The sequence below is a fragment of the Gossypium hirsutum genome, chromosome D09 (genome assembly GCF_007990345.1).
Source record: "Gossypium hirsutum isolate 1008001.06 chromosome D09, Gossypium_hirsutum_v2.1, whole genome shotgun sequence".
NCBI lineage: Eukaryota > Viridiplantae > Streptophyta > Magnoliopsida > Malvales > Malvaceae > Gossypium > Gossypium hirsutum.
Window position 1 is genome coordinate 7,682,798 of NC_053445.1, and position 27,957 is coordinate 7,710,754.

At 33.0% G+C, this 27,957-nt stretch overlaps 3 protein-coding genes and 1 long non-coding RNA gene across 4 annotated transcripts; 3 read left to right on the top strand and 1 right to left on the bottom strand.

Annotated features, from left to right (window-relative positions):
- Positions 1 to 414: 414 nt before the first annotated feature.
- LOC107892307 (uncharacterized) lies at positions 415 to 3,192 on the top strand. Its single transcript, XM_016817344.2, has 7 exons — positions 415 to 739; positions 937 to 1,037; positions 1,214 to 1,263; positions 1,387 to 1,826; positions 1,989 to 2,069; positions 2,313 to 2,375; positions 2,849 to 3,192. Exons 1-7 carry the CDS (start codon positions 695 to 697, stop codon positions 2,921 to 2,923), a joined length of 855 nt encoding a protein of 284 aa, XP_016672833.1. The 5' UTR covers positions 415 to 694; the 3' UTR covers positions 2,924 to 3,192.
- Positions 3,193 to 5,220: 2,028 nt separating this feature from the next.
- Positions 5,221 to 6,418, bottom strand: LOC107893022 (gibberellin-regulated protein 14). Its single transcript, XM_016818009.2, has 4 exons — positions 6,268 to 6,418; positions 6,141 to 6,173; positions 5,663 to 5,960; positions 5,221 to 5,593 (listed from the first exon to the last, which is right to left on the bottom strand). Exons 1-4 carry the CDS (start codon positions 6,322 to 6,324, stop codon positions 5,409 to 5,411), a joined length of 573 nt encoding a protein of 190 aa, XP_016673498.1. The 5' UTR covers positions 6,325 to 6,418; the 3' UTR covers positions 5,221 to 5,408.
- Positions 5,887 to 14,745, top strand: LOC121221125 (uncharacterized). Its single transcript, XR_005918500.1, has 5 exons — positions 5,887 to 6,020; positions 8,996 to 9,084; positions 10,135 to 10,205; positions 11,971 to 12,019; positions 13,217 to 14,745. It is a non-coding gene; the product is annotated as an uncharacterized lncRNA (long non-coding RNA).
- A 289-nt stretch (positions 14,746 to 15,034) lies between these two features.
- Positions 15,035 to 18,027, top strand: LOC107893021 (protein trichome birefringence-like 43). Its single transcript, XM_016818008.2, has 5 exons — positions 15,035 to 16,394; positions 16,483 to 16,654; positions 16,781 to 16,956; positions 17,242 to 17,400; positions 17,600 to 18,027. Exons 1-5 carry the CDS (start codon positions 16,150 to 16,152, stop codon positions 17,898 to 17,900), a joined length of 1,053 nt encoding a protein of 350 aa, XP_016673497.1. The 5' UTR covers positions 15,035 to 16,149; the 3' UTR covers positions 17,901 to 18,027.
- The last annotated feature ends 9,930 nt before the right edge of the window (positions 18,028 to 27,957 follow it).

Here is a 27,957-nt window from a genome sequence, read left to right on the forward strand (position 1 = left end):
AAATTGCATTTTATTCATTTTTAAAAAAAATAGTTAAATTAATCTTTATACATTAGATTAAATAATGAATTGATTCTGTTAAAAATTTAATCCATTTTTACTGTTAAAAACTTATGTAGTTGACAATTATACACGACGTGTCATATATAGCTCATGCTGACATATAAAAATTATTTTTTAACAATAGAAATAGGTAAAATTTTTAATAGAAAGATCATTTTAATCTTTAATTTAGAAGAAATTAATTTGCTTATTTTTTTAATAGAGGAGTAAAATAGAATCTAATTCTTAATTCAATAACATGTGTGGTATTTTACTTATTATTATTATTATTATAAGAATGAAAAGAAAATCAGGAGTTTAGTCTTAATGACAAAATAACCAGAGGATTTTAGTTTGTAACAATTTTAAGACTGTCTTAGCAACTAAAAAGAAAAGAGAAGAAGGAAACCATACGGCATTGACTTGACCTCAAAGAGCTGCAGTGTAGACCCCATTTTCTTCCTTTCTTTTTCTTTAAGTCTTCTTCTCCTTCTTTGCCATGTAATTTCTTTACAGTTTCCTCAAACACAAATTTCACCATAAAAAACTCTTACTTTATTGACCTGACCTCTCTTAATGTTAAATAGCAAAGGAAGTAAGAGAACTTGAGTATTAAATCCCAAAGTTTCATTATTGATTTCTCTGGTCACAAATGGCAAAACTTAGAGTTACCATCACCGGGGATGGCTCAAGCAAGGTACCCATAATCTCTTTGGCTCTCAAATTTCAGTTTTTATTATCATTTGGGTTTTGGGTTCTTCAATGATTACTGTGTTTCTTTTGTTTTCTGTTAGAACTCTGTACTTTTGTGACATTTTGAGTCACTTTATATTGTTATGGTCTAGTGGAAATTTAACCAAAGTAATAAAGAAAAATATGATTTACTTTTGTTAGGTGGTGAAGATGGGAGATGATGCCATGGGTGGCCATAGAAGAATGAATGGAAACAAAAGATTCTTACAAGACAAACCCTGGAGAAATGTTGGTAACAGAAGGTTGTTGTTGTCTGATTTTTATTGTCTTTTTGTCTTAATTACATGCTGTTCAAAGATCAATTCTTGTTCACAAATATTCTTCCAATTTAAGGTATGACTAGTTTCATCCTATGCTTGTATTCTTGTATGCTTGTATATATAGTCTTATGTAGTCATTTTTGTTGTCATTTCCACAGGCATCAAATCAATGGTGTCCAGTGGAGATCTAATGGCTTTAAAGGACAAGGTAGTAGCTAATTACAATTGTTAGATTGAATTAGACTTCATATTATATATACACATGTATATGTATATGTATCAGTTTATGCTTTGGTTGTTGATGGATTATGGTGTTGTGATATGACTGAAGGTTCTCGGATTGCTGGAAAAGACCTCCGATTTAAACTGATGCGCAAACGTGGACCTTTTCAGTTTCGGGATACTTTTGAAGATCATAGAAGGAACATGGAAAAACCGTCAAATCATATTCAGCCACCACAAAATCGTAACAAGCATATGTCTGAAACAGGACCTAACAGAATAAACAATCTGAATCAAATCTCTCACAATAGCATTACGGAAGTTTTGCAAATATACTCCTTGCAAACTATAGATGGATCTAGAGGTTTTCCTGAGATGCCGAAAATAATACCGACTTCACTTCCAAGGAATGAACTGTTTCCAAGCAATGGAATTTTCAATCCTTCAAGGGAGTCCGGTCTGATGCCTGGTAGAGGAAAAGCTATAACTTCAATGCCAATCACCCATGCAGCACCAATGAGCAGCATAATGCAGAGAAAGCCACGTGTTGTATGTTTTCTTGCTAGCGACAGCTTCGTTTTTTTCTTAATATGGTGGATCTTTTTTGTTAGCCTACTTTTTACCTTGTAAACATTGCTTTGACCCTATGTTACTTGGACTGGTATATGAGTATTGGATACATGTATATGTCTAACATGCGAATGTTGACAGGATGAGGAACCTTTCACTGTTGTTACCTTGTTGAACTCACTCGGTTTGGGAAAATATGCCATTCATTTTACAGCTGAAGAAGTAAGTAACTCGATTTTATTAACTTGAACAAATGATGCCTAGGAATGTAGGCATAAATATATCTTGAAAAAACCAACATGCCCTTTTGTTTCGTATTCATGATTTGAGCCTCATCCACTATCCGAGTAATCTGTAGTTTCTCGGGGCATGCAAAAATGCTGTTTTCTTCTGAATTTTCTGGATCGGTTGCCGCCATTTTCATTTAACCTCAACTAATTTGATAATTGATACATGTAATTGTAGGTGGATATAATTGCATTAAGGCAAATGGGAGACAGAGACCTCAAAGAGCTGGGGATACCAATGGTAATGTTGATGCATGCTTGTGTTCTTGGTCATGCTATAAGTATACGAACATTGAGCTTCTTGTAACATCTTATCGATTAAGTGCTAGTTCTGATTTACTCGTTAAGTTTTCTACATGCCAGCTCTGCTCATTGCTGCTCAAGAAACTAGAAATAGTCGGATATAATAACCTGATAAACTTTCAATACAGGCTAAAGGTCTTGAATGGAACTCTTTGATATTAGACTTGGCAAGAGATGTCAGTTTTGGGACTCGATTTAGCTGTTGGCATAGGAAGTTCTGAGTTACTATCAGCTGTAAAAGTTCGGAAATCATTTTGGGAAAGCGATGACTCATAAATATTCTAATATTAAAAGGACATTTTTTTATATAATCCCATCATATGAACTGAGATCCTAATCATTTTCATTGCAATCTTGCATTCCAAAAGATTAAATTATTTGTTTTGATGAAGTTTTAGTTGATTTTTGCAGGGACCAAGAAAGAAACTTTTGCTTGCTCTTAGGCCCCATTCAAGGCGGCATCTTCCACACATCATTAGACTTTAACTTGCTGTTTAAACTGATGGGAGCTCTTAAATATATGTTAAGTTTGAGAATCTTAGTTTATAAAGTTAAGGGTGGGTTTGGATGGGCGATTGAGTGCGGTGCGGTGCGTTTAATTTACTTTTTGTCTCACGCTACAGTATCTAATCTCACCGCCACCGTTATTTTTACACTAACCGCAGGTAAACGCACCGTCCATCAAAACTCACCTTAATAGGTTATATTTTCATTTGAAAGATTATAATGGATAAATTTCTTCTTGGGCTGGCAAATACCCCTTTATTGCTCTTTATGATTCTTTAAGTATGTTTGATATTCGTGTTCTATCCATATTCTGCCATTGGTATGGGGACATATCTAAAGGGTGGGTTATTCGTCCTAGCTTTTAAAGGTTATGTGATAGAGTTTAAGGCAAGGTTTTAAAATTTCTAATGTTATAGTAAAAGGTAGATGAAAAATATGGGAGAATTTTCATATTAAACTCTCTTATAAGATGATTTATTTATAAGTTCCTTTGCATTTAATCAATAAATGTAAATTAAGTTTTCTTAATTACTTTGTTAAAACATTTCATGGTCATAAATGAACTAGAGAGTCTTATCTCATCACTTTAATAAAGGTTTAAAGGGGTTATAGACATCCATTATTAATGTATTTACAACGCTTCCCATTAGATGTCTTTTAAATAAAAATGTACCAAATTGACGTTTTGTTAGTTGATTATAAAAGTAAGAGAATATAATACTTTTCATGATAATATTTTACTATCGTTGACATTTAAAATTGTCACAAAAATAGCACCACAGTTACTTTCATGCATAATTTTTTATGTTTGGATAAAACATCATAAAAACTCAAAGTATCTTTCAATGACCTTTTTGTATTGTTTTCGTGATACTTTTAAAATGTCATGAAAAATAATTTTTGATGTGGTGGACAGAGTTTACTGAAGACTACTAAACAAAATTATCGATAAGAATAAAGAATGTTTTCTTGAGTATGAATAAATGAGTATATAATATAATAAATATATATATTTTTTATACTTTCCATGTACATTTTATGGCGTGATTGTTTTTCCTAATAATATCATTTTCAAAGTTCAAACATACAATTTTTTTTAATAAGTTACAAGTATATGAAATTTGTTTAATGTTTTATTTTGTATCACAACAACATTATCTGGTTTCTGATTTATTTCTTCAATAACTATATAAATTTTAATGATGTTTATAATTTAAGCACCACTAAATATATAAATGCTTAACGCGTTGGATTTTCTTCTCCACGCATAGGTCGTAGATTGGATACAAGTGGTGAACTATTGGATTTGCAAGAGTTAGGGTCACACATATCTCAAAATTGACTAGAAATTACTGTAGATGCTGTTGTGTATCGAATGTGACACTTCTTGTTTGGGATCATCTACGATTTGGGTAATGAAGTGCTCAGATTATTATATTATGTAATATTATAACATATATTTATAGTGAAAGTTGATTAAGTTCTATAAATAGTCTGTTTTAGTTTGAAGGCGCAATTGACATTGCAATGTAAAATTTATTTGATAGTTGTGATGAGAGAATAAAATAATAAGATAAAAAAAATGAAGACTTTACGCAATTTAATTCAACAACCTACTTCTACAGGGTCTCACCTAAAGAGCAAATCCACTACACAAATTTTAGTAGTACAAACTTTGCTAACCATCCAATCTACCCAAGCTCATCTAGTATAATTGCAACCACAAAGATTATTTAGTTTGTATGCACTCACTCTCAACCCAAACCCTCCCATAGAAGGTCAGTAATCACGCTCAAATATGTGTACAATAAGCTCTCACAAAAGGCATAAAAAAAATTCTCTCACGTTCATATATTAGTGCTCACAAATGAAGAAATCAACTCTTTCTTTCTCTATGTAGGTGTCTGGCAAGACTGTAAAGAGTTGATAATTACTCCCGTAAATCTCCAAAAACCTTTATAATCTATTTCCAAATGAACTCTTAAAATATCTTCTTACAAAATCCTATATTTTAAGGACTCTCATATCTCCATAATTATTTTAATTTCTTCTTACAAAACTCCCACAATCACTTAATAAATATCATACAAGTAAAAAAATAACAGGCAAATAATATGAAAATCATTCAAGCCCCCAGACCAAACAAAAAGCATGTTGTAACATACTTTGTGTCCCCAAAATATGGCAGACAAAATTCTAACATACCGAGCGAATTCGATTTGATTAAATCAATTTTAATTTTAAGTGAATTTTGATTTGGTTAAATTATAATACAATTTCATTAAAACGAATTTCATTAACCGATGGATTAATCGAAAAGTTTGATCTAATTCTATTACAACCAAATAATGCTAAAAAGCATTACAATAAAACTAATCGTTTTTCTCCCTTCCCTAAAAACTTATTGCTGAAAGCTTTTTTAGCTAAGCATATAAAGAAGCCCCAAGAAGTGTGATTTGGGTTTTCAAGGGCACTTGGGCTTGTTATAGCGGGTTTTCATTTCTGTGTAACATTTGCCACACATTTCTCGGTTTCCGTACGTCCCTGGTGGAACACATTTGCATTTGTAACAGCATCTGATACAAGCTCTCAAGCATAGCTTAGTCCTTGAGCGTAATTTGCATCTTGGTCCACATAAAGGTATGCAATCTGCATGTATAAATTGTCAGAAAAGTTGATTTTACAAGGAAACTTAAAAATGTAGTGTTTTCTTTTTACCCTTTTTTGTTATAACTGGTGGAAATGTTCGACTTGGTGGCTTGTATGGCGGTGGAGTTGTGGCTGGAGGTGCTGGTGTAGGATTTTGAGGTATATATGGTGGAGTGGGTGGCTGAGTTGGTGGTGTAGGAGCTGTCGGTTCATATGGGAGACTAGGAGCCATGACTGGTGGTTCATATGGAGGACTAGGAACCTTGACTGGTGGTGGAGCTGGTGGTTCATATGGAGGACTAAGAACCTCGGCTGAGGGTGCTGGAGTTGGGGTCTGAACCGGGGCTGGAGGTGCCTTGACTGGTATCTGCATATGAATATGCAACAATTTCAGCAAACGATGAAAGTCGAAGAACTCATAATCTCTGTAAGTTCATTTTCGTAACATATAAATTCTTGTTTTCCAAAATAGAATATACCAAAAATATAAAAGTCATGTTTGCTCAAGATTTTAGCTGAACATTGTTTGGGAAAAAAAAAAACTAACCTCAAGCTTCTCTTCTTGCTCATATGACGAAACCTAGAAAAACAAAAAAGATGAAGTTTGAGTTAGATGATATTAACAACTAAGAACCATAGGTAAACGGTGCATGGAAGGTAGCCTAAGCCTATACCTTTGTAGAAACTAGCAGAAGAGCAGCCAATGGAAATAGCAGAGCTTTGGAAGCCATCGTTGAGAGCTTTGCTTACACTACTCTTTTGATGCATCGCTCATTCTTGGTTTAAATGGAGTTTGGTGTGACTCACCAAATCACTCTGTCGTTTAGATTTAGGTGTGAGTGTCGCATATCAATATATTTTTATAATTTTTAAAGATTCTATTTTTTATCTAAGGTGACCATTCAATCTAATTGAGTAAAAAATTTTAAGTTAATCGAGTTAATTGGTCTTATTTTATCATTTTAATTCGATTTGAAATAACTTTGAATCAAGTCAAGTAAAATGAAATTCAAGTCAAGTCAAACCGAGTGAAATTGTTTCCTTGAAATTACAAAATTAAACAATTTAAATTAAAATTTTGTTATCGTATAACTAATTCAAAGTTAAAGCACATAAATTTGAAATCATATATATTTAAAAAATATTTGAAAGCAAAATAAGAAAAAAAACACGTCAACTTCAATCACTAATTAACTTATTTATGTCCCCAAAATTATTATTTTAGAAAATTTAACTTTCTTTATATTTTTTTTAAAAATAATAATAATTTATTAAAAAATAAATTTTGAAATTTTTATAAATATTTTGAATTTTAAAAATTATTTTGATTTTTTTTTGTAATTATTGTTTAGAGAGACACCAATTTGCTTATTTCCAAAATTGATAGGGATCAAAGGGGTATTTATACCAATCTGTTATTCGAATTATTTGAGTTATTCGAATTGTATAATTCAACTCGATTTGAACTCAAAACTAGAATTACTTATTTAAGTTGACTAAAAAATGAATAACTCGTTTTGATTAACTCAAAATTTGATTTTTTTATTTTTTAATCGAATTAAGTTTTGCTCACCCCTATGTGTGTCAACTAATATTTTATTAACCCTTGTTTGGTTATAGTGTAATAACATGAGGAAAAATCTTATTTATTACTGTTGATAAAATGTACAACAAAAGAGGACGTAGGGAGGCTGTAAGGAGGAGTATGTAGTGGTGTTAAAAAGGCTGTTTCATTTAGAGAGCCGGAGAGTCGGAAATAGACAAGAGGATAGACTGATTATTGGAGGAGATGAAGATTGCTCAGAGTGTATTCAAGGCTCTAAAGGTTGATCCTTTATTTATCGTTGGAAGGGTATTTATAGGAGAGGTCCTCTTGTCCTGTAGTGTGATGTGGCAGGCTGTTATAATGGACAGTGGATATACTGGCATAGTGTACATGAGGTTTAGAGGTAGTGGTCCCAAATAGTACGAGGTTGTTATTCTTTGATGGGGCACACTCGTCCTTAGGGGTGTGTTCACACCTAGAGAAGTGTTTGCACCTAAAAAGCAAGTGCTTGATGAGGTAGCTAATTGAGCGGGCGGCCTTATTTTAAGAGCAGGTGGACAAAGTCCCTCTCGAGAAAAAGTGAATGGTCCGAGCTCTTAGTTGAGAGCAAGAGGAGGGTTAAGTGAAGAGAGCGAGTGACCTAGCTTGTAAAGATGCCCAGTTAGGGGGATCGAATAATAGAGAGAATAAAGGTTGATTTCGGTAGCTCTTTAAGCTGGCACGAGTCCAAACTCTAGATGGGTATAACAATAGCCCCCCCAATCGAGAGGTAGGTTATAAAGTGGCCTGCCTTGAGGACACTTGTTCTTACGAGTGACAACGGATGGTCTGAAACGAGTGGGTGTGTAACACCTTAAAATAGGGTCTAGGAGTTTTAGGGGTATTTTGGAAATTTTTGCCTTAGAGTGTTCGGAATTTTGTGACATGGTTTATCGGTAATATTTTTAGTTATTGTTTTTAGAAAATTAAATCAATCTCTAAAAATGAGTTTTAAATACCTTTAATTTTGAAAATAGGACTGATTTGTAAAAAAGTCAAAACTGTGAGTCTTTATGTTGCAATTAAACCAAATTTTAATTACCAACCTATTTCTTCTTTCCCACCTACAATTTTGACGTTAGCTCTTCCCAAAACTTGTGTTTGTCATCCCTTGATTTCTCTCTTGCTATTCTAATCAACTTTGAACTCCAATTCCTAATCCTATTTGATTTCTATCACCCTTGAACCTTAAACCTCTATAAAAAACCAATAAAAACACTCAAAAATATCATAGTTCCTCCATTGTCAAGTTTTTGGATTTTTCGGGTTTTCAATCAAACACTCAGTTTTTCATCAAATAAGGTAACAATTTATCTTCCTATTAGTTTTAAATGTTATTTAGTCTTTAAAACCAAGTTTTTAGCCATTAAGTTGCATGTTTTAAATAAAAGTCGAAAAACGGGTCTTTAATGGTGAATTTTAGGTTTATGGATAAAAACATGGTTTCAAAGTATTTTTCAACTTGTTTTAATGTGATTAGAAGGATTCTAAACTTACTTTGAAGTTTCGTTAAAGATTTCTTGAGTTTTAATTAATTTTAAGAAAATAGCCATAAAACATGTTGAAAAAGTTAATTTATTAAACTGAGTAGTTTTGTGTAGTTTAAATGTTGAAAATTGGTCATAGGTAAATTATAAGATGAACGAAATTGGTTTTAGGTGAAAAGATTAAGTTTAGATCGAGATATTCGAATTTAAAGTTTGCTATGTTATAAGTTTCGGTTACATGAGAACTTAGTTTAGGCTTATGTTTTGTATGCTTGTAATGATTCATTGGCTGATTTTTGGATGTATTGTTGTGTGAATTTGTTGTTAAAGTTCCAGATTCGATAGAACCTTCTACTAGTAGTGATAAAGGCAAGGAAAAGCTAGTTTGAGCTTTCGGCTTTTCGGCAAAAACGTGATTGGTGAGTGTTTGGAATAATTACTTGTGGACATGATTCAATGCATTATTTAGGAATTCAATAGTAGCTTAAACCCCTACTATAAATTTCGAGTGTAAGTTTTCCCATACCTATGCTTATCTTGTGATTTATGTGCTTATGTGAATGTGAATATGATGAGATGCTATAACATGTGATATGTGGATATGATAATTATTGTGTAAAGTGCAATTATATACATGAAATAAATGTGTAATTTATATGTTATATGACTATGTTAGTTTTTTGCAAAAGATGTTAATATACAGTGATAGTACACAGATACTCGATAAGAGTTATGTGTTGTTTTTGGATATTTTGGCATTTTGATCTTGGAACCATTGGATATAGTTGGCATGTCATAGGATTGTGAGTACTCACCTATATGTACAGTGATTTTGGGAGTTGAGGCCTTAGGACATGTTGGAGGGATAATGGAATGTGAGCTAAGCTCCATACAACGGGACATGTGAAGGGAAATAAGGAGTGTTAGCTTTGTGCTTCACTTACGGGACATGTTTGACTCTATGAGTTTATGTTTGGTGTGTTGGAGATCCGCGTTTCCAATGAGTGATGATAGAGCTCACTTTTATGTTTCATAGCTCAAGTGCCAAATTATCTATAAATATGATTGTGTGTATTGTGATATATGTGTAATGTGATGTATGCCTAAACGAGGATATGGTTGCTATTCAAATTATCTTAAATTATGAATATATGTATATTGTGATATGTGTTTATATGGCATGTGACCATTATGCAATTTATCTATAAACCTATTTTTGAATATTATGACATATGCTTGAATGTTAGGTGTTTATATATGTACTAGGATATTTGCTTAAAAGTGAATATGTTTACCATGTAAAAGAACTAATAAAAATGCACGAATAAGTATATTATGACACTAAAGTTGGAAATGTTAAGGTTATACAATATGGTTGTTTTGTTAATGCTTGATGAACTATTTGCATGGTAGGTGTTCTAAGCATTCACTGAGATTGTTAAGCCCACTCCCTTCTTTAACTATTGCAGATTAGTTGTGTGTCGGTGTGAGCGGCGGTAGTTTTCGAAAGGTGATCCAAGCAAGACTTTTGCATTATTTTGTAGGTATTCTATTTTCTTACTTATGTTTTGGGAAAAAGGCAATGTGGTAGACTTGTTTAGTGCTATGATATGTTTGGGATATTTACTGACTTTGTTAATTCGTTTTTAGAAATTTGCAAGTTTATGTGGTTGCATATGTTCATGAATTTAAATGATGATTTGATGTATCTTGTTTGGACTCGTTTAGACTATTTGAACTGATAAGTTTAGCTGTAGGTTGATTATTTATCGAAGCAAGCGATGCATGATACTTAGAATTTGATTTGGAATGAGTTCATTGCTTATGTATGTTGCATTTTGATATCCAGAGGCAGAGGTATCGATATTCGAGATTTAAAATTGATACCTCTGTGTTTTAAATTGTGCTGGGAGTCAGAATAGAGATTTGGGAGTCAGAATAGAGATTTGGTATCGATACTTTTGCTCGAGTATCGATACTCGGGGGCAAAATTATCGATACTTGTACAGTGGTACCGATATTTTCCAACAGTTGGGTTTTTAATCGAGAAACAAAATGTAAGTGTGGTATAGCTTTTCCAAGTGGTATCGATACCACTTAGAGAAAATATCGATACCCTAGTACCAATATTGATACATATGAATATTTTTTTCAAATTTTTCTAAATGACCCTTACGCATGTTTTTAACCGTATGTAAGACTGATTAACGAACAAATTGCATGTAACATTGTTAATTAACTATTTGGATGACTTAAAACTTATTTGGCTTAACAAAAGATGTTCATTTTACTTGAATCTACCTTCCTATTCAATGTAAATGAGTCGAGATAGTGGTGTGGCATCCCGTATTCGGGCCTGGTGACTAGGCCGGGTATAGGGTGTTATAGGGTGGTTTAACCAAGCTATGGAATATGGAGGGTTTCTCTTATGCATATTCTAGTGTCATGGGTTGCGCAATTTAAGTTTGTGACACTAGAAGGTTTGCCATAAATGCAAGGCTGCATCAACTGCACTTCGGGAGTAGTGTCAATGCTGATTGACAGGTGGAAAATACATCTTTAGTTGTTATTGGTTGTGATGCTGCTCTTTGAAATCGTGCATTTCGAAGAACATCCTATATATTGCCCTTGCAGTCAATCTTGGAACCATTTTTTCTTTTTTTATTTATGGGTTTTTCTTGTTCATATACTTTCTATTCTTTGCTCTAAGGTTTTTTTCAAAGAGAACTCCTCTTTCTTTCATTGTTATTCTATCAATGGCTGAGGGAAATTGACGATCTAACATTGGAAAATCTAGGGGCAAAGAAAGTGAATAGCTTCGTTTAGGCAAAAATAAGCTACCAAGAGGTGGTTTTTGTATTGAAATTTTTGAATCTCAGGCGAAGAGTTCATTTTTTATGAGAACCATAAATGAGCCAATTGTCAGTAGTATGTATTAGTGCACATGTAACAGCCCGATTTTCAGTGGTACTAAAAAGTGCAGTTTCAGAATCTCATTTCTATAATCCAAGTTCATAAATATTAAATATTAATTTTTAAGTGTATAATATATTGTTACACCAAATTTTGGTTAAGAAATTTTGTCAAATTAATAGTTAATTAAAGCTTAGGAACTAAATCGTAAAATCTAATTGCTATAAGTGTATAATATCTTTAAGTGTATAAATATATTGACTTGTTTAAAAGGTTAATTCCTAACCTACCCACAGAAGATCCTACTTCTTTATCAGCATGCACATGACATTTTTCTTCCTATGCCAATTGTAAAGAAAGAATATGACAATTTCTTATTGTTTTTTTATCAGATTTCATGTGGCCTTCACCAATTGGGGTTAAAAGTTTCATTTTCAAGCAGTAAGTGACTACCACCATTTTTGTTTTCTTCATTAATGACATACTAAAAATGGCATTGTAGGTCGTTAGATGATCAACAATTAGAAACTCCACTATCTAAGTGATCGTTCGCTCATCATGACCTATTACCATCAGCAATGTGATTAAGCCTCTAACTTTAATTGACTAATTGCTGAACCCATAAATTGGGTTTGCTCTCTTTAGGCTTGCCTCAAATAATCCTATCTACTTGAATGTTTTCCAGCTGAAAACTTCAATAACACTTCATGTATCAATTAAGATTCTTTTGACCTGAAACCTCGCAATCATTGTTAAAACTACTAATGGATCATTACCCTCTAGATCATTCAAATTTGACTCATGTCAATCTGATAATCCAAATCTCTATGGTTGTATCTATCAAGGTTTCGTTGTTGACATAGTCATAGACATCACACTATGCAAATAAGCTTTCCTCTTGGTGTTAGATTTAGTCCATTCTTCATTAGTTTCAATTATCACATCAATGCCAATCATATTGATCATGATGGAATGTTGTGGCAATTGCAAATATCACTCCTGAGTTGAGTCTTTCAATTTCATTGAAAATGCCCTGCACTTAACTTCATCCAAAGCCCCAAATATATTCATGTGATTCACATAATGTGCTAAATAATCTTGAGGGTCTCCTCGACCATCATGCATCATTTTAGGAAATGTAAACTTGGGGGAAACATGATACCACGATATTTTTAGCTAAAGGCTCATTTTTATACTTCATCACTAATCTAGAGGATTCTATTTTCTGAAAGTTATGTAAATGTTTCTCTAACTTCTCTACTTTTTTACTCCAAGGTATTTTGACTAGAATAGCTAACTATCATCATAGTCCTCATCATAACTATCATCTCTATAATCCATATCAACTCTATAATCCATATCAACATCCTCATCTACTAAATTTTCATTATCTTAGCATGCATGTTGGTGATCATGTCTAGAATGGATTAATTATTCTTTTCTATGCCTAAGATTTTGCTCCTAGTTCATCCTATTTGCTCTAGGCTCTTCAATGAGCTTTTTGTTTCTTTCATTTCTTTCACTAATATGTTTTTGTCTATCCATCTACTCCTAGATAAAATTTTGTTACTCTTCGTATCTCTTTTACTGGGAGGACATTTGCTCCTCCATAACTCTTATTCTCTCTTGCATGTCTAGATACTACTGATTATCGAATTGATGATATTGAGACCCTTGATCCGTCGGTGATGCTCCAACATGGTGTTGATTCCGGGGGTTATAATACCATGAGGGGATATTGGTAAAACTGGTGGTATGGATTTTATTGGTAAGGGTTTTGTTGGTTTTGATTTTTTGGGGAATATTGCTAACCAGCATGCAACATATCCTATTTTGATTTCCTGGTGTTCTCTATATTTACTCTAATGTTTTGACCAATGGGGTCCGTAACTTGATCATTGGGAGGATCAAACTTAGTACTATGAGGATCACTGCTACCTATATGCGCCATGTTAGTTGACACTCACCACTAATGAGATGAATAAACGAAGAAGATGAAGGTAGGTTACGGGAGAGAAGGATGAAAGTTGGGAAAAAAATCTCTGTTTTTTTGGGAGAGAGTTTGGAGATTCAGGAGAAGAAGAAGTCTCACATGAGCTGTTTGCATGACCTTCTTATACTGGGTGACAAACTTAGGTACATGTCCTAAGATCGTTGACATGAAAGTTTGATTTAATACCTTTGGTAGTGATGGTGATGTGACATCTTAGGATGAGACATGTTAGGGCGACTAGCAATCAATTACTTTGGGTCTTTACATGACCCTCACAAAGTTTTAGAGGAGCTATCACTTTCCAAACTTTGTTAAGTTAGGGTTCGCGAACTACCTTAGGTTCGCAATGTAGTTGGTTCCATTGCGAGACACATGTTAAGCTGTCTATGGATACATGGTAAGGTTCGCGAGGTACGTTGTTAGGTCCACAAAGCCCATTACACAAAGTATAACAAGCACATTTCATGGCTAACCATTTATTTTTTTGGAGAGCACCTGCAATGAGGAAATTAGTCACTGCTACCGGCGGTAGATACCTTGATTTTGACCCAAAAAATATAATTAGTTAAAATATTCAGTTCTATAATTTATAACTGTAATATATTAATAAAATACATGTTAATATAAGCAAGCAGTTTCTTCCATTGAGATCAACCTATCATTTGATAACTTTGAGAAGGACTGATGATAACTTTTGTAGGCATCCGATATTTTGCTTAGATTTTGGTTTTGCTTAAGAGTAGGAGCTTTTTAGTTTTAGAAGTGAATCATAGATTATCATATTTTTATTTTTAATTTAATTTAAAAAATATTTTTCATTCCAGAATTTATGTATTTTATTAAATAGTCTTATTGTTGATTGCATAATATGAACTTCTATCGCAAGCCAAACTTATAAATATTTTCAAATAATTGAATTATAAACATTTGCTTACATCAAAGTATAATTGTATAATTATATTAATTTGAAATTTTATAATTTTTAAAATACCTTGCAAGGTCCCTTCTCGGTTCAAAAAATATGCTTACTTTTTTACCAAAGACTTGGCCCGATTTAAGAAAAGTAAATCCAGACTTGACTCGACCCCTCTATATTTTAGATTAAGTTTTATTTGAAATTAATTTTTAAAAAAAATATAATACACTAAATGCATTAAAAAAGACTAAAATAAAAGTTTTCTAAAACACTAAAAATACATTAAAATATTTATATTAAAAAATACTACCATAAATATAGTAAATGTTTTATTATATTAAAAAACACAAATTAATATAATAATTTTATTTATTAAATATAAATTTTAAAATTTTATATTTTTTGTTGGGTAAGTTTTTTTTATGTCTGAGACAATGAGTTTAATTGTTATTAGATTAGTGATTTAATATAAATATAAATATTATTTAACATATATAATTAATATAATATTATTTTATAACTAAATATTTGGACCGGGCCGGGCTCGAGCAAAAAATATTGTCCAAAGCTTGACCCATATACAAAATGAATCTTAAATTTTATCCAAACCTATTTTGGGTCTCGTATCTTATCCATATCCTTTTATTTTTTGGGTGAATCTTTAAGTCTAGACGGATGATTCGATCCATAAGTAAATGTTGGTAAACTATAATTTAATCGTTAAAAATCAAATTTTCTATATTTTTGGGCTGAAGCCACTTGCTGCCCTTAGCGCCGCCAGATTTGTTTTTTAATTGGGGTTGTATAGAGAGCCTTAATTCACAAACAATAGGAGACTTTCATATAGAGAAAACAAAAGCATTTAATAATTTCTTATCGATTGAGTCTTAATTCAATTGGTATGAATATCGTTGTCAATGTAGGAGGATGTGGGTTCGAGTGCGTTGAAGCACATTATCCTCCTATTTATGGGTTGGGGAAGGACTTTAGGTAGTTCTAAGTATTGTGTCAAAAAAAGTAGATATGATTAAAACTTATAAATTTGTTGCTTCATAAGATGAATATCGCACGCAAAATCCTTACAAAAATGCAAGCAAGTAATCAAAATACTATGATCAAACATGTCAACTAAATAAAACAAGTTATGTGTTTTACGCAATGCAATAATAACTGTAGTGGTCGTTTCTGTTACCATATAGACAACCTCTTCAAAAACTTACTTCAACAATATTATTATAATTAAAATCAAATTAATGTAAAATATAATCTAACCATATAAAAAAACGAAATTAATAAATAATAAAATTTAAGTCTAGAATGAATTTGAATCGCAAACCACAAGCATCTAATTTCAACTTGAATACTTTAATTGCATATAGGCATGTGCTTGAAATTTGATTTCTACTTTTGATTATATTATATGTTTTCTTGCTTTCAACTCAGCTCAAAGCATGGAAGAGATAAGACCCCCATTCTTTTGTGTTTCACGTCAACTCCAATTATTGTTTCGTAGTCAACCTCTCTAAAAACCATGAACAATAAAGCAATTCCGTATCCCATAGCTTTCGTTTGCCTGTCTTCTGTTAATTCGCTTTTTGCATGGCCATTGCTTTGTATATAAAGCGAGAATCACAGAATTTGTGAGTTCATAACAACAGTGTTATGGGTCCATTTGCTTTTGCAACATCATTATTCTTGTTTTTAATTGAAATTTGTCAGCAAGTTGATGGAATTGGAAGCAAATGTGATATTTACAAAGGAAAATGGGTGTTTGATGCATCTTACCCTCTTTACAATTCAAGTAATTGTCCTTTCATACATCAAGAATTCAATTGCCAAAACAATGGTCGACCTGACCGTCTCTATCAAAACTTTAGATGGCAACCCACCTCATGCAACTTGCCAAGGTATTCACTCTCTTCTTTCTTTTACTTGACATATAATATTAAAACCTATATTTCATGTAGCTCACTAAATTGATTATTGATTAAATAGGTTCAATGGCAAAGACTTTTTACGAAAATTTAGAGGGAAGAGGATCATGTTTGTAGGTGACTCGTTGGGCTTAAATCAATGGCAATCACTTACATGTTTGCTTCATACAGCTACACCTCAAGATCCATACATCTCCCAAAGAGTTGCTGCCATCTCCACATTCAGTTTTCCGGTTAGAGGACTTAGTGATTGACATTAACTTCTGTTTTTTTTTCACGTTTGGTCATATACAATATTATGATTATTATAAACATGGCTCTAACCAGAGTTTGCTGATATGATATGATACTCCTTGCAGACATACGGAGTTTCAATTATGTTCTTACGCAATGCATTTCTTGTTGATATCGTTAATGAAAAAGATAGGCGAGTTCTAAAACTAAACTCCATTGGGAATGGACGAATTTGGAAAGGATATGACGTCTTGATCTTTGACACTTGGCATTGGTGGCTTCTTACCGGTAGAAAACAACCGTAGGACTCCTCAATTATCCCTTCCTTTTTTCTTAGGGACCAAAAAAAAGTTCATGCTTAAATTCTGACATAAGGTTTTATTGAGAAAGTATAATTTTATATATTTTTAGTGAACTAGCTAGTGAAACATCATTTAGAATTAAAAAAAGAAACCAAACCATTTTTGTTTTTAGTGATGTGTTATAGTTTAATTTACTGAAAATGTATGAAATTATATATTATGAGTACATCAAATACAAAATTCTTCGTATAAATGCTAATATTTTTGGGCATGATTTTTTGCAGATGGGATTATGTCCAAGACAATAATATAACTCGCAAAGACATGAATCGTACAGTTGCCTATAAGAAAGCATTGAGGACATGGGCTAGATGGGTGAACCTCAATGTAGATCCTGCTAAAACCAAGGTGTTCTTCCAAGGGGTCTCCCCCGATCATGTGGAGTAAGTAGCTAGGTTATATGTTAGTTGTGAACAATGACCTACAGTCGCTTAGAATGATTAAGATTTCATGTTGCTATCTCTTTTTGTCTGATCATGACATATGGTGTTGGCCTTTCAAGTCCCATTATCACACATTTTTACATAAAAAAAAAACACACACACATGGGATTGACTTGAGATGTTGTTCTTGTCGTACTAGTTCAAGGGATTGGGCAGATCCAACAGCAAAAACTTGCCGAGGGGAAACGTGGCCTATTTTAAGCACGGAGTATCTAGGAGGCTCGCCTTCGCCTCAAGATGTTTTGAAGAGAGTATTGCGAAGTGTGTCAAAGAAAGTTCATTTGCTTGACATAACTGGCTTGTCACAACTAAGAAAGGACGGACACCCTTCAGCCTTTGGCTATGGAGGCCACCGTGGTAACGATTGTACACATTGGTGTCTCCCTGGAGTTCCTGATACATGGAACGAACTGCTCTTTGCAACTCTCATCCAAACTTAAAATAGGGTTTCTTTTATTAATATAATATTGTACATAACGGAACAGTTGACATTAGTATCGTTATCAATACAAATGTTTATCCTCATATTTAAATATTAAAAAATAATTATAAATAATTTTAAGCACAGTTTACAACATAAATAAAGCAACTTATTGAAACATAATTTATTCATTCTGCAACTTATTTATCCAATTCATTGCTTAAATCACGTTGGAGTAAAATAAATTATATTGAGCATCGAGATAAAAAGGATCAAATTATAGTTTTAGTGTCGTCATTTTTCACGTAAAAGCACTAAGCCCCATAAAGAATATTTATAATATTTTTTAAATCAAGGTGGGGTAAAAAAAATGTTTTTTTTGGAGGGTCATCAAAATAATGTTTTTTTATTACTATTTTTAAGTTAAAAATATCAAAACTCTAAAAGAATTCAAAGAAAATACCAAGAGAAGAGAGTCGAGGGTTAGGCTAACTCTTTTAGCTATGCCCTTGATTAAATAAACCTCAATTAATGATTTCCCTAAATTTGAGCCAAGATATTAGGCTCTTGTGCATAATCTGTTAAAAAAATAGATTTCTTAAAAGTTTTGAAGCATAATCTTAATTAGTAAACATGGAGATTTGAATCATAAAATTATGATTTTATATTCTACTCCATGAAACCTTTACAACGATATATCATATGCTCAAAATGGTTGAGTGATGAATGAGGAATTAATGTTCAAAGTAAGCCACTTGTGAATTATGTTGAAGAAAATGGAAAGTTTAGTCCCACATTGGTTGGATATCAAGTGTAGAATATGTTTATATATATGAACCAACTTGTTAATTAATGAAAAACTAAATTAATGCTTCTTCTCAAGTGCAAGGTGATGCAAATCTAAATGGGTTGGGGGAGTGCATGTTGTGAAATGTTTGAGCTAATTAGGCTTTTTGGCTTACGAATATTTTAGCTCAATACGTTTTGGCTCCATTAGTCAAAAAATTCCAAAAGTTCTTCATTTGATTTTTTTTATTTAAAACCAAATAATCTGTAGGTTCAAACTATTTTTCGGTGATAGACGAAGGCAAGACTATTGTTCGTTGATCATCGCAGCCATGCTATTATTGTGCTCATCTTGTTGTTGTAAAGAGTAGTCTCTAGTTATTCTATAAAAAGTTGCTCTTAGAGTGAGGTTAAGGAGATTATCGAAGCAAATTAGGTTATTCACCTTGAAGGAAAAGAGTTAGTAGGGCATGAATTAGAAACAAGCTATGATGCTTTTGAGAAGTCTAAGTTGACGAGAAAGAGTAAATCCAAGATTTTCGTATTAGGGATCAAAATAATACTATTAGTGTCAGTTATAACTAGGTATAATTGACTTTTTTTGCCCTCTAACTTTACAAAATGGATCACCCCAAAATGGATGGAAAAAAATTAATGTTTGTTAACTTTATTGATGTGGCATACACATGGATTGCTACATAGATGATATGTTAACATTTAGTTAATTTTTTAAAATTTAAAAATATCAAAAATATAAATTTTAAATAATTTAAATGATTTTTATTTTTTAAAAAGTTTTACAATTTTTTTGAATTTTTTAATTTTAAAAAATTAATTAAATGTTGATATGTCATCCATGTGATGCAAATTCATCAAAGTTTAAAAAAAAAGTTAACTTTTTTGTTCATTTTGGGGTGTGATTTGACAAAAAATGCAAGTTTAAGGGTTAAGAAAAGTGAAAAATTAAATGGAGGGTTAAAATGACTTTTTTGTAAAGCTGGAGAGCTAAAAAAGTCATCATGGCTTATAACTATAGATTACAACATTAGTTTTATCTTAAGGAAATGTTAGCGGGACATTATAATTTGTCTTATTTGTTGACATGTTTAACACTACACCAAAAATTATTTTTCCTGGCGTTTTAAACAATACAAAAACATTACAAAAAAAAGGGATCATGGAAACTTGGAGCAAGAAGGCATGGCTTTCTTGAACTAGAAATTTTCCCTAGCATTTCTTGGTTGAGTCTTTGCTTGTTTCTTTTAGTGATTCATTGTGTTTTCTTCTTAATTTCTGATTGAATTTTTCTGGATTTACGTTTCCATTATGGTGTGAGACTGGTTGAATTGGGTTCATGACTATTGCACTGTTGGATTAGAGGTAGTTGTTTGATTCTACTGGTCATCAATCGCTTGATTATTTCCTTCCTTCGGTCTATAAGGGTGAGATCACTGTGAAGCTGTCAGACGAGGTCTTTGAAGAGGAAGCTCAGTGTTGGCAACACTCTCTTGTTGCTCAGTTCATTGGAAAAGTCCTAAATTTTGGGTTGATGCAATAGGTTGTTGTTATTCTCTAGGGTAAATGAGGTAAGGTTTCTATTCATTTGGCAGGAGATAGTCTTTTCAACTTTCAGTTTTCTTCTACTAATGCTTGTGATTGGATCCTAGAGAATGGACCCTGGCACATCGAGAACAAACCCTTGATTTTGCGAAAGTGGAAACCTGGTTTAAAGAAGCTTGAGTTTAATTGGGAAAAGATGTCGGTGTGGATCCAATTTTTTGGAACCCTTCTTGGAGCTCTTTACTCAAAAAGGTCTGAGTTACACTGTGAGTGGAATAGGCACTCCTTTGTATATGGATTGAATCACAGCTTCTAGATCTCATTTAGCATTTGCTAAAATTTGTGTTGAGGTTCCTGTTGATGTGGTGATTCCTCGATTCATTATAGTGATGTTGAGGGATGGATCTCTAACTTCTATTACTATAAATATGCCATGAATGCCTCTTAGGTGTAGTTCCTATAACACTTTTAATCACTCCGAAAAATTATGTCCTAAGAAGGTCGTGGTTAAAAAAAAATTTAGGAAGCCTATTAAAGTAAATTCTTTGCATGTTGCTCATGTGGTTGTTGAATTAGGTCATTGTGTTTCTGAGTTGTCTCTATCTGCTTTGGAGAAAGGTAAGGAGGCAGTAGTGGTGTCTCCTACTCCTCCTGTTAAAAAAACAAGTCCATTTGCTTTTTCTAGTAACAGGTTTGATATTCTGAATGCTGAGTTACCTGTGGTATTTGATGTAATTATTGATGATTTTGTTGTGTTTGGGACTATGGCTGATGGTTTTGATCTTGTGGCTATAGATCCTGGTTCTGTGGCAGGTTTGAATGATCTTATGGCTACTACTACTTAGATGGATAAAGAAGGGTATTTGAGGCCTACTCGAGAATCTGTTAAGGGTGTAAAGGCTTTAATGAATCTTTAAAGTCTAAAAAGAAAAGGATTGTGAAGAATAAAAAAGTTGTGGCAGGTTCAATTGTTAGAAATGGCAATTCTTCATCCCATATTCAATGACTCTTGTCTTTTGGAATGTTAGAGGGTTAAACAGCCCCAATAAGCTTAAGAGAGTTCTTGATAGAGTAAATAAGCTTAGTGTTGATATTTTTTATCTTCTGGAAATTAGGATTAATGAAGATAAATCTGTTGAGATCATTCATAAGTACTTTAGATCTTGGTCCATTACTTGTAACTATAGAGAAGTCAGTAATTGGAGGATTTGGATGTTGGTTGGGTAGGGTATTAGTTTAAATGTTCTAAAGGTTACTGATCAATGAATAACTAGTAAGGTGGATCTCTGTAGGAAATCTTTCTTTCTTACTTCCATCCATGCTTTAAATAGAGGTATTGAGAGGAGGCATCTTTGGGCACATTTATTCAAGGTTAACAGGGTTGTTATTGAAGCTACTTAGTTGATTTGGGGTGACTTTAATGTCACTCTTTTGCCTAAAGAGTGTTTTAGGTTTGATGGTACACAAAGCTGCACTTCTAATATGAAAGAATTCAGGGACTATGTTAGCTTGCTTGAAGTCCTGATCTTGGAGCAGTAGGTCCTACTTTCATATGGTCTAATCTCCAGCAAAGCAATTTCATTGCCAAAAAGTTGGACAGGGTTCTTGTTAACTTTTCCTAGCTGTTGGAGTTTCCTCATTCTCATGCTAAGTTTTTAGCTTCAGGGGTGTCAGACCATTGCCCTTCTGTGGTGTAGTTTGATAAACCAGGGCTTTCTCCTCCCAAGCGTTTTAAGTAGACTAAGGACATGCTTAGGTTCGTCTACTAATACAAGTTTTCTTTTCATATTACGACCCGACCACGTAATACCACTTAGTATTAGTTAAACATTAGACAACCAATGAGCAACATTTGCTTCCGTTTTGCTTTGCGTGCAAAAACCATTTAAGAAAAAATAATGCAAAGTATATTAACTATAATCAATGAATTTTTTTAGTTAATCAATTTATTCAAAAAAATTACAAGTTTATAAACGAATATACTACACTTAAGGCACTAGGTCCAACAACAACATCAAAGCTACTGATGCAAGGGTTAGTTGGAGGGATATCTGCTTACCCAAGTCGAAAGGAGGTTTGGGATTGAAATTTCTCAAGGAATGGACCTAAGCTTCTATATTATAGCTAGTTCGTTCCATGCTTGCTTTAGAAGGGTCTCTTTAGGTTGCTTAGGTTCAAAATTATGTTTTAAGAGGGGGTTCTTTTTGGTTAGCTGAGCTAAATTCAGCTGGCAACTAGAATTGGAAAATGATTTTTAATTCTTAAGGAGCTTGCAAGAACCTCTGTTAAAAGTCTCCATATAGGGTGTAACGACTTGAAAGTCAGTAGAATCGAAAATGGTGGTTTCAAAATTATGTTTTCCGATGATAGAGCCAGTGAATATTATTTATTAATATTTACAATGGTGTTACAGTATTATACTGAAGTTTGGTCTTATAATTTTGGTTATTTGGTTATTCGGTTCTAAAGTCAGTGGTTTTAGAAATTGAGGTATCGAGACCTCATTTCTGTAAACCAAAACCATAAGTATTTTTATTAAATTTTAATGGAGTTATATTAGAAGTGGATTGAATTTCAGATGCATAATTTAATTGAATTAGTGCTTAATTATTGTACAAGGATTAAAAGGTAAAAGTGTAAAAAGTTCATTTTTAAGGAATCTTTAATTAAAACATGACTAAAGGACTTAAGAAGCAATTAAACCATTACATTAATAATAGTGGAGGGTAAGGAATATCAATTGATGATTAATGTTATAAGATTTTTAACTTAATTAAAGTTAATTTTAAAACTAAAGTTAAAATAAAACAAAAGGATAAAACTTTGGTGAGCAGAGAGAAACAGAAATACATATTCTCTTCTTCTTCATGCAAACAAAATGATAATTAAGGAGAAGAAGGTTTCGGCCATTAAAGTAAAATTTTGAAGCTTAAATCAATTAGTATAATTTGGTCATTTTTCTTGTAATTTTTATGTTTTCAAAATCCCGAGAACTCAAGCTAGCTAACCCATGTTGTATTTTTTGTTATTTTTAAAGTTTTTGGATATTACCATTGTTGAGTAATTGATTTTTCAGGGACCAATTTGATAGATTTTAAGTTTAGTATTGATAAGAGGATTAAATTCTAAAGCCAATTGATGATTATGTGCAATAGATATTAAATTGTAAATTTTTTTAAATTTATGGTAGAAATGAAAAATAGGAATTTAATTTAGGTCTAGAGTGAAATCGACATAAAAATTGGTGATTAAATTTGAAAGTTATGTTAGTCCCGATTTTAGGGCTAAATTTGTAACACCCCTATCCCGTTACAGTCGCCGGAATAGGTAAGGGGCATTACCGGGCTTGTAACTCATGTCAGAACCGTAAAATTTTGAACTTTTTCTTGAAATAAAGGTCATTCATTTAGATAAGTACTAAGCACGGCCAGGGATAAAATTTAAACTTCTCTAAGTAAACATTCAAAAGATGCCATTTTCGCATGGTTTATATACATTAACCAAAATATTCTTCCGCCACTAGTCTATTTTATACATGCCATAAGATAATCCAAAACATAGCAGTACCAAACAGTGGATAGTGATAGTGTGACTAGTTGCAAACGATCCCCGAGCCTGTAGCTTCGTAATGAGATCTATAAAACAGAGGAAACAGAGTAAACGGAGTAAGCATTACAATGCTTAGCAAGTTTTAAGCAGTGTCAACAGATAACAATCAAATTATAACATAGTTGTTCGTATTTTTATTTCACTCTTCCTTCGGGCATACCATCCCTTTACCGAATATGCACATCTCATCATATACAATAGGCAGATAAACTTTCACATAAAAGTGAGCTCATGTGATATAGATATATCGTATGATTTCACATAACCTCTCACACTGATCCGATGTCACATAATCATAGGAATAGTGTCATAGATTGCTCTTGTATGCATCACATAACTACCTTATGATTTAGTGCAAATCAAGCTCACATATAAACTTGGAGTACATACCTGTTTAACCTTTCGCATTGAATATATTTATAAGCAATTCTTATTACGAAGTCTTACCCGGACATAATCTCCACACGAAGTTATCGGGTCTTACCCGGACAAAATCCCCACACATAGTCATCGGGTCTTTAGAGCTCGGATATAGTACGAGCACGAATCTTACGGACATTAATCAGTGATAATATTCTCGCATAAAGCCTGCAGGGTTTTAACCCGGATATGGTACTGACACAAATGCCCTTCGGGACTTATCACATTTATACACTTTCACATCCATCACGTTGGCCACTCGGCCCTGTCACATATATACACTTTCACATTCATCACATCGGCCATTAGGCCTTATCACATATATACACTTTCACATTCATCACATCGGCCATTAGGCCTTATCACATATATACACTTTCACATTCATCACATCGGCCATTAGGCCTTATCACATATATATACACTTTCACATTCATCACATCGGCCATTAGGCCTTATCACATATATACACTTTCACATTCATCACATCAGCCATTAGGCCTTATCACATATATACACTTTCATATTCATCACATCGGCCATTAGGCCTTATCACATATATACACTTTCACATTCATCACATCGGTCATTACGCCATACTATCATTTCATATTCGAATACTCATAAACTTACAATATCATGATTTAGAATTCAAGTATGGGTTTAATCAATAGCTTATGAGCAACTAAAACAAGTTTATCAAGGTTCACAACATAATCTCAAATTCAGCACAAGCTGTTTTTCCTGAGCAATAGTCACTAAATTATTTATAACTGGAGCTACAAAACTCCAAATCACTTTCCGTTAATTTCCAGAATTTTAGGTTTGGCCAATCAATACCAGATTTTTCTTAAAGTTTCCCCTGTTTCACTGTTTGACTAATCTGACCACTCTTCACTACGAATCAAATTTCTCATTTTACAGAATTCAAAATGTGTTGTATTTGATTTCATTTGAAACTAGACTCATTAAGGAGTCTAAGAATATAAATTTTATCTTATAACCATTTTTGTACAATTTATAATGATTTTCTAAAAACAGAACAGGGGATTTCGGAGTCATTCTGACACCGTCTCACACAACTTTAAATATCTCATTATCGGAAATTCCTTTGCTTACACGGTTTCTTTTATAAGAAACTAGACTCATTAAGCTTTAATTTCATGTCTCATTCAGCCTCTAATTCAAGTCCATAAATTTATGGTGATTTTCTAAAGTCACGTTACTGCTGCTGTCCGAAGCAGACTATTTCAAATTACCCTTAAATTCCCAAGCTCAAACACTTAAGAACTTACCATTTGAGCTTAGAACATATCATGGCCACATCTTATCTTATTAAATCAACTCATCATGTCCTATTATAATTGAATTTACTCAACGTTTAAACACTTAAAACTTACCTCGGATGTGGTCGAACAATTTCGGCGGCTATTCGATCACTTTTTCCCTTCCCTTATCCAACTTTGGTCCTCTAAGCTCTTGAGCTTAATTTAACAAATAAATTGATTTAATCATTTGAGCATCAAAAGAGGAACTCAAGGTACTTAGCCCATATATACATACATTAGACATTAAAGTCACATACATATGAAACCATAAATCAATTTAACATATTAGCCCACACTCTCTTTTAGCCGATTGTCTAAGCCAAGATAAAAGCATCAATATGCTTGCCTCTAGCCGAATACATGCAACACCAATCTTCTTCCTATGGCCGAATATGCATATCTATGTTGAGGCCGATTATATGCTTAATACTTCCTACAAGTATAGTTACTTGTATTGCTTATATATCATTTTGTTTCAAGTTCAAAACTCGGCTAATACGCATATATACACTAGTAATCAAATACTAACATTTTGCACTTCACCTTACTACCATTTTGCATCTACTTTCTACCATGGCCGAATGCATCAAGACACCATACCATTCAATTTTGGTCATGGGTTACACAAAGAGCTTAATGTCTAACTCAAAAATGCCAAAAAGAAAATCCAAGAGTCATCAATCACCATCACATGTATCATTACAAAGCTTTACACTTAGCATGCAAATGACATCAACACAAATCCACCTTAGCCGAAACTTAACTCATCTTCATGCCTCATCACCACAACATCAAACATCAACCAAGAAGACAACACCCATGGCCGAATATCATCTCCATCTCATAGCAAAGATTTAAACCATGGGCTAGGTAGAACTCAAACTAACAACTAAAAACATGCATGAACCTCAAGGACAACATCAAACATACCTTAGTCTAGCAAACCACCATAGCCGATTTTCTCAAGCTCTTCCCCTTCCTTTCTTTCCTCTATTCGGCCAAAGATGTTCAAGAATGAACACTTTTTTTTTTGTTTTCTTTCTTCAATTCACGGCAAAGGGGGGGAAACATGGATGAGACAATTTTTTTCATCATCATTTACCTTTCCATTATTATTTTATTACCCATACTCCTTATTTTATTTTATTGTTTCCTCCCATGATGCACCAACACAACATGTCTATGACATGTTTTGCCCATCACCCTTTGTCCATCCTAATGTCATGGCCGGCCACTACTAGATGGGGGGGAAAAATTGACATGCAAGTCCCCCCTTTTTCAACATGCACTAATAGGTCCTTATGTTTTGATCTATCACATTTCAAAAATGTCACACATAAGTCCTATTGGCTAAATTCACATGAAATTTACTAAATCGAAGCTTAAAATTTTCACACATTTATTTTAGACAATAAATATCATATTCAAATAATTTGGTGACTCGGTTTAGCGGTCCCGAAACCGCTTTCCGACTAGGGTCAAATTAGGGGTGTCACAAAATTGAATAAAATAGAAAAGTTGTATAAAATATCAATTGAATGTGAAAATGGTTGTGTATTGATAATTTTATATTTTCATGTTAATCCATAGCTCAATTCAACCCAGATTTCTCAAAAAAGAAAGGAAAAGACAAAGTCATCAACAATTAGCTCGGAGTTTATGGTTTGTATTTCTATAATCTGAACCTTTTCAATTGTTGTATTTACGAACTGTTTGTATGGTAATAACATAAGGTAAGCTGGAAATGATAGAACGATTTAATTGAATCGATTTGAATTAGTTGTTTGTGATAATGACTAAATTTAATAGTTTTAAAAGTTTTAAAAGTACCACTTTACTTCGAGGCTTAAAGTTACTCATGTAGCTTTCCTCAAGGAAAGTAGCATGATTAGGAAAGTAATAACATAAAGTTACCCATGTAGCTTTCCTCATTTTGTTCCTTTTGGGTATCCTACAAACATGCACAATTCTATTCGTGCATCTAACTTCTTTGTATCCTTATCCAGAACATGTGCTGGACAATCCCATTTCTAAAGTGATTTAGAGCGGGTTTCTTTCCATGCCACAGTTCATAAGGTGCCTTACAAGAGAACTTAGTTGACACATCATTCAGAATATAGCAAGCCGTTGGTATCATATATCCCCAGAAGGAAGTAGGAAGTTGTGAATAACTTAACATTGAACGAACCATGTCAAGCAAGGTTCTATTACTTCTCTCAGCTACGTCATTCTGCTGTGGAGTGCCCGACGCAATAAACTGGGATAAAATCTCATTCTCTATGAGGTATCCTAAGAACTCATCGGATAAATATTCTCACCTCAGTCAGACCGAAGATTCTTTATGGATAAATCTAATTGCTTTTCCACTTCTGC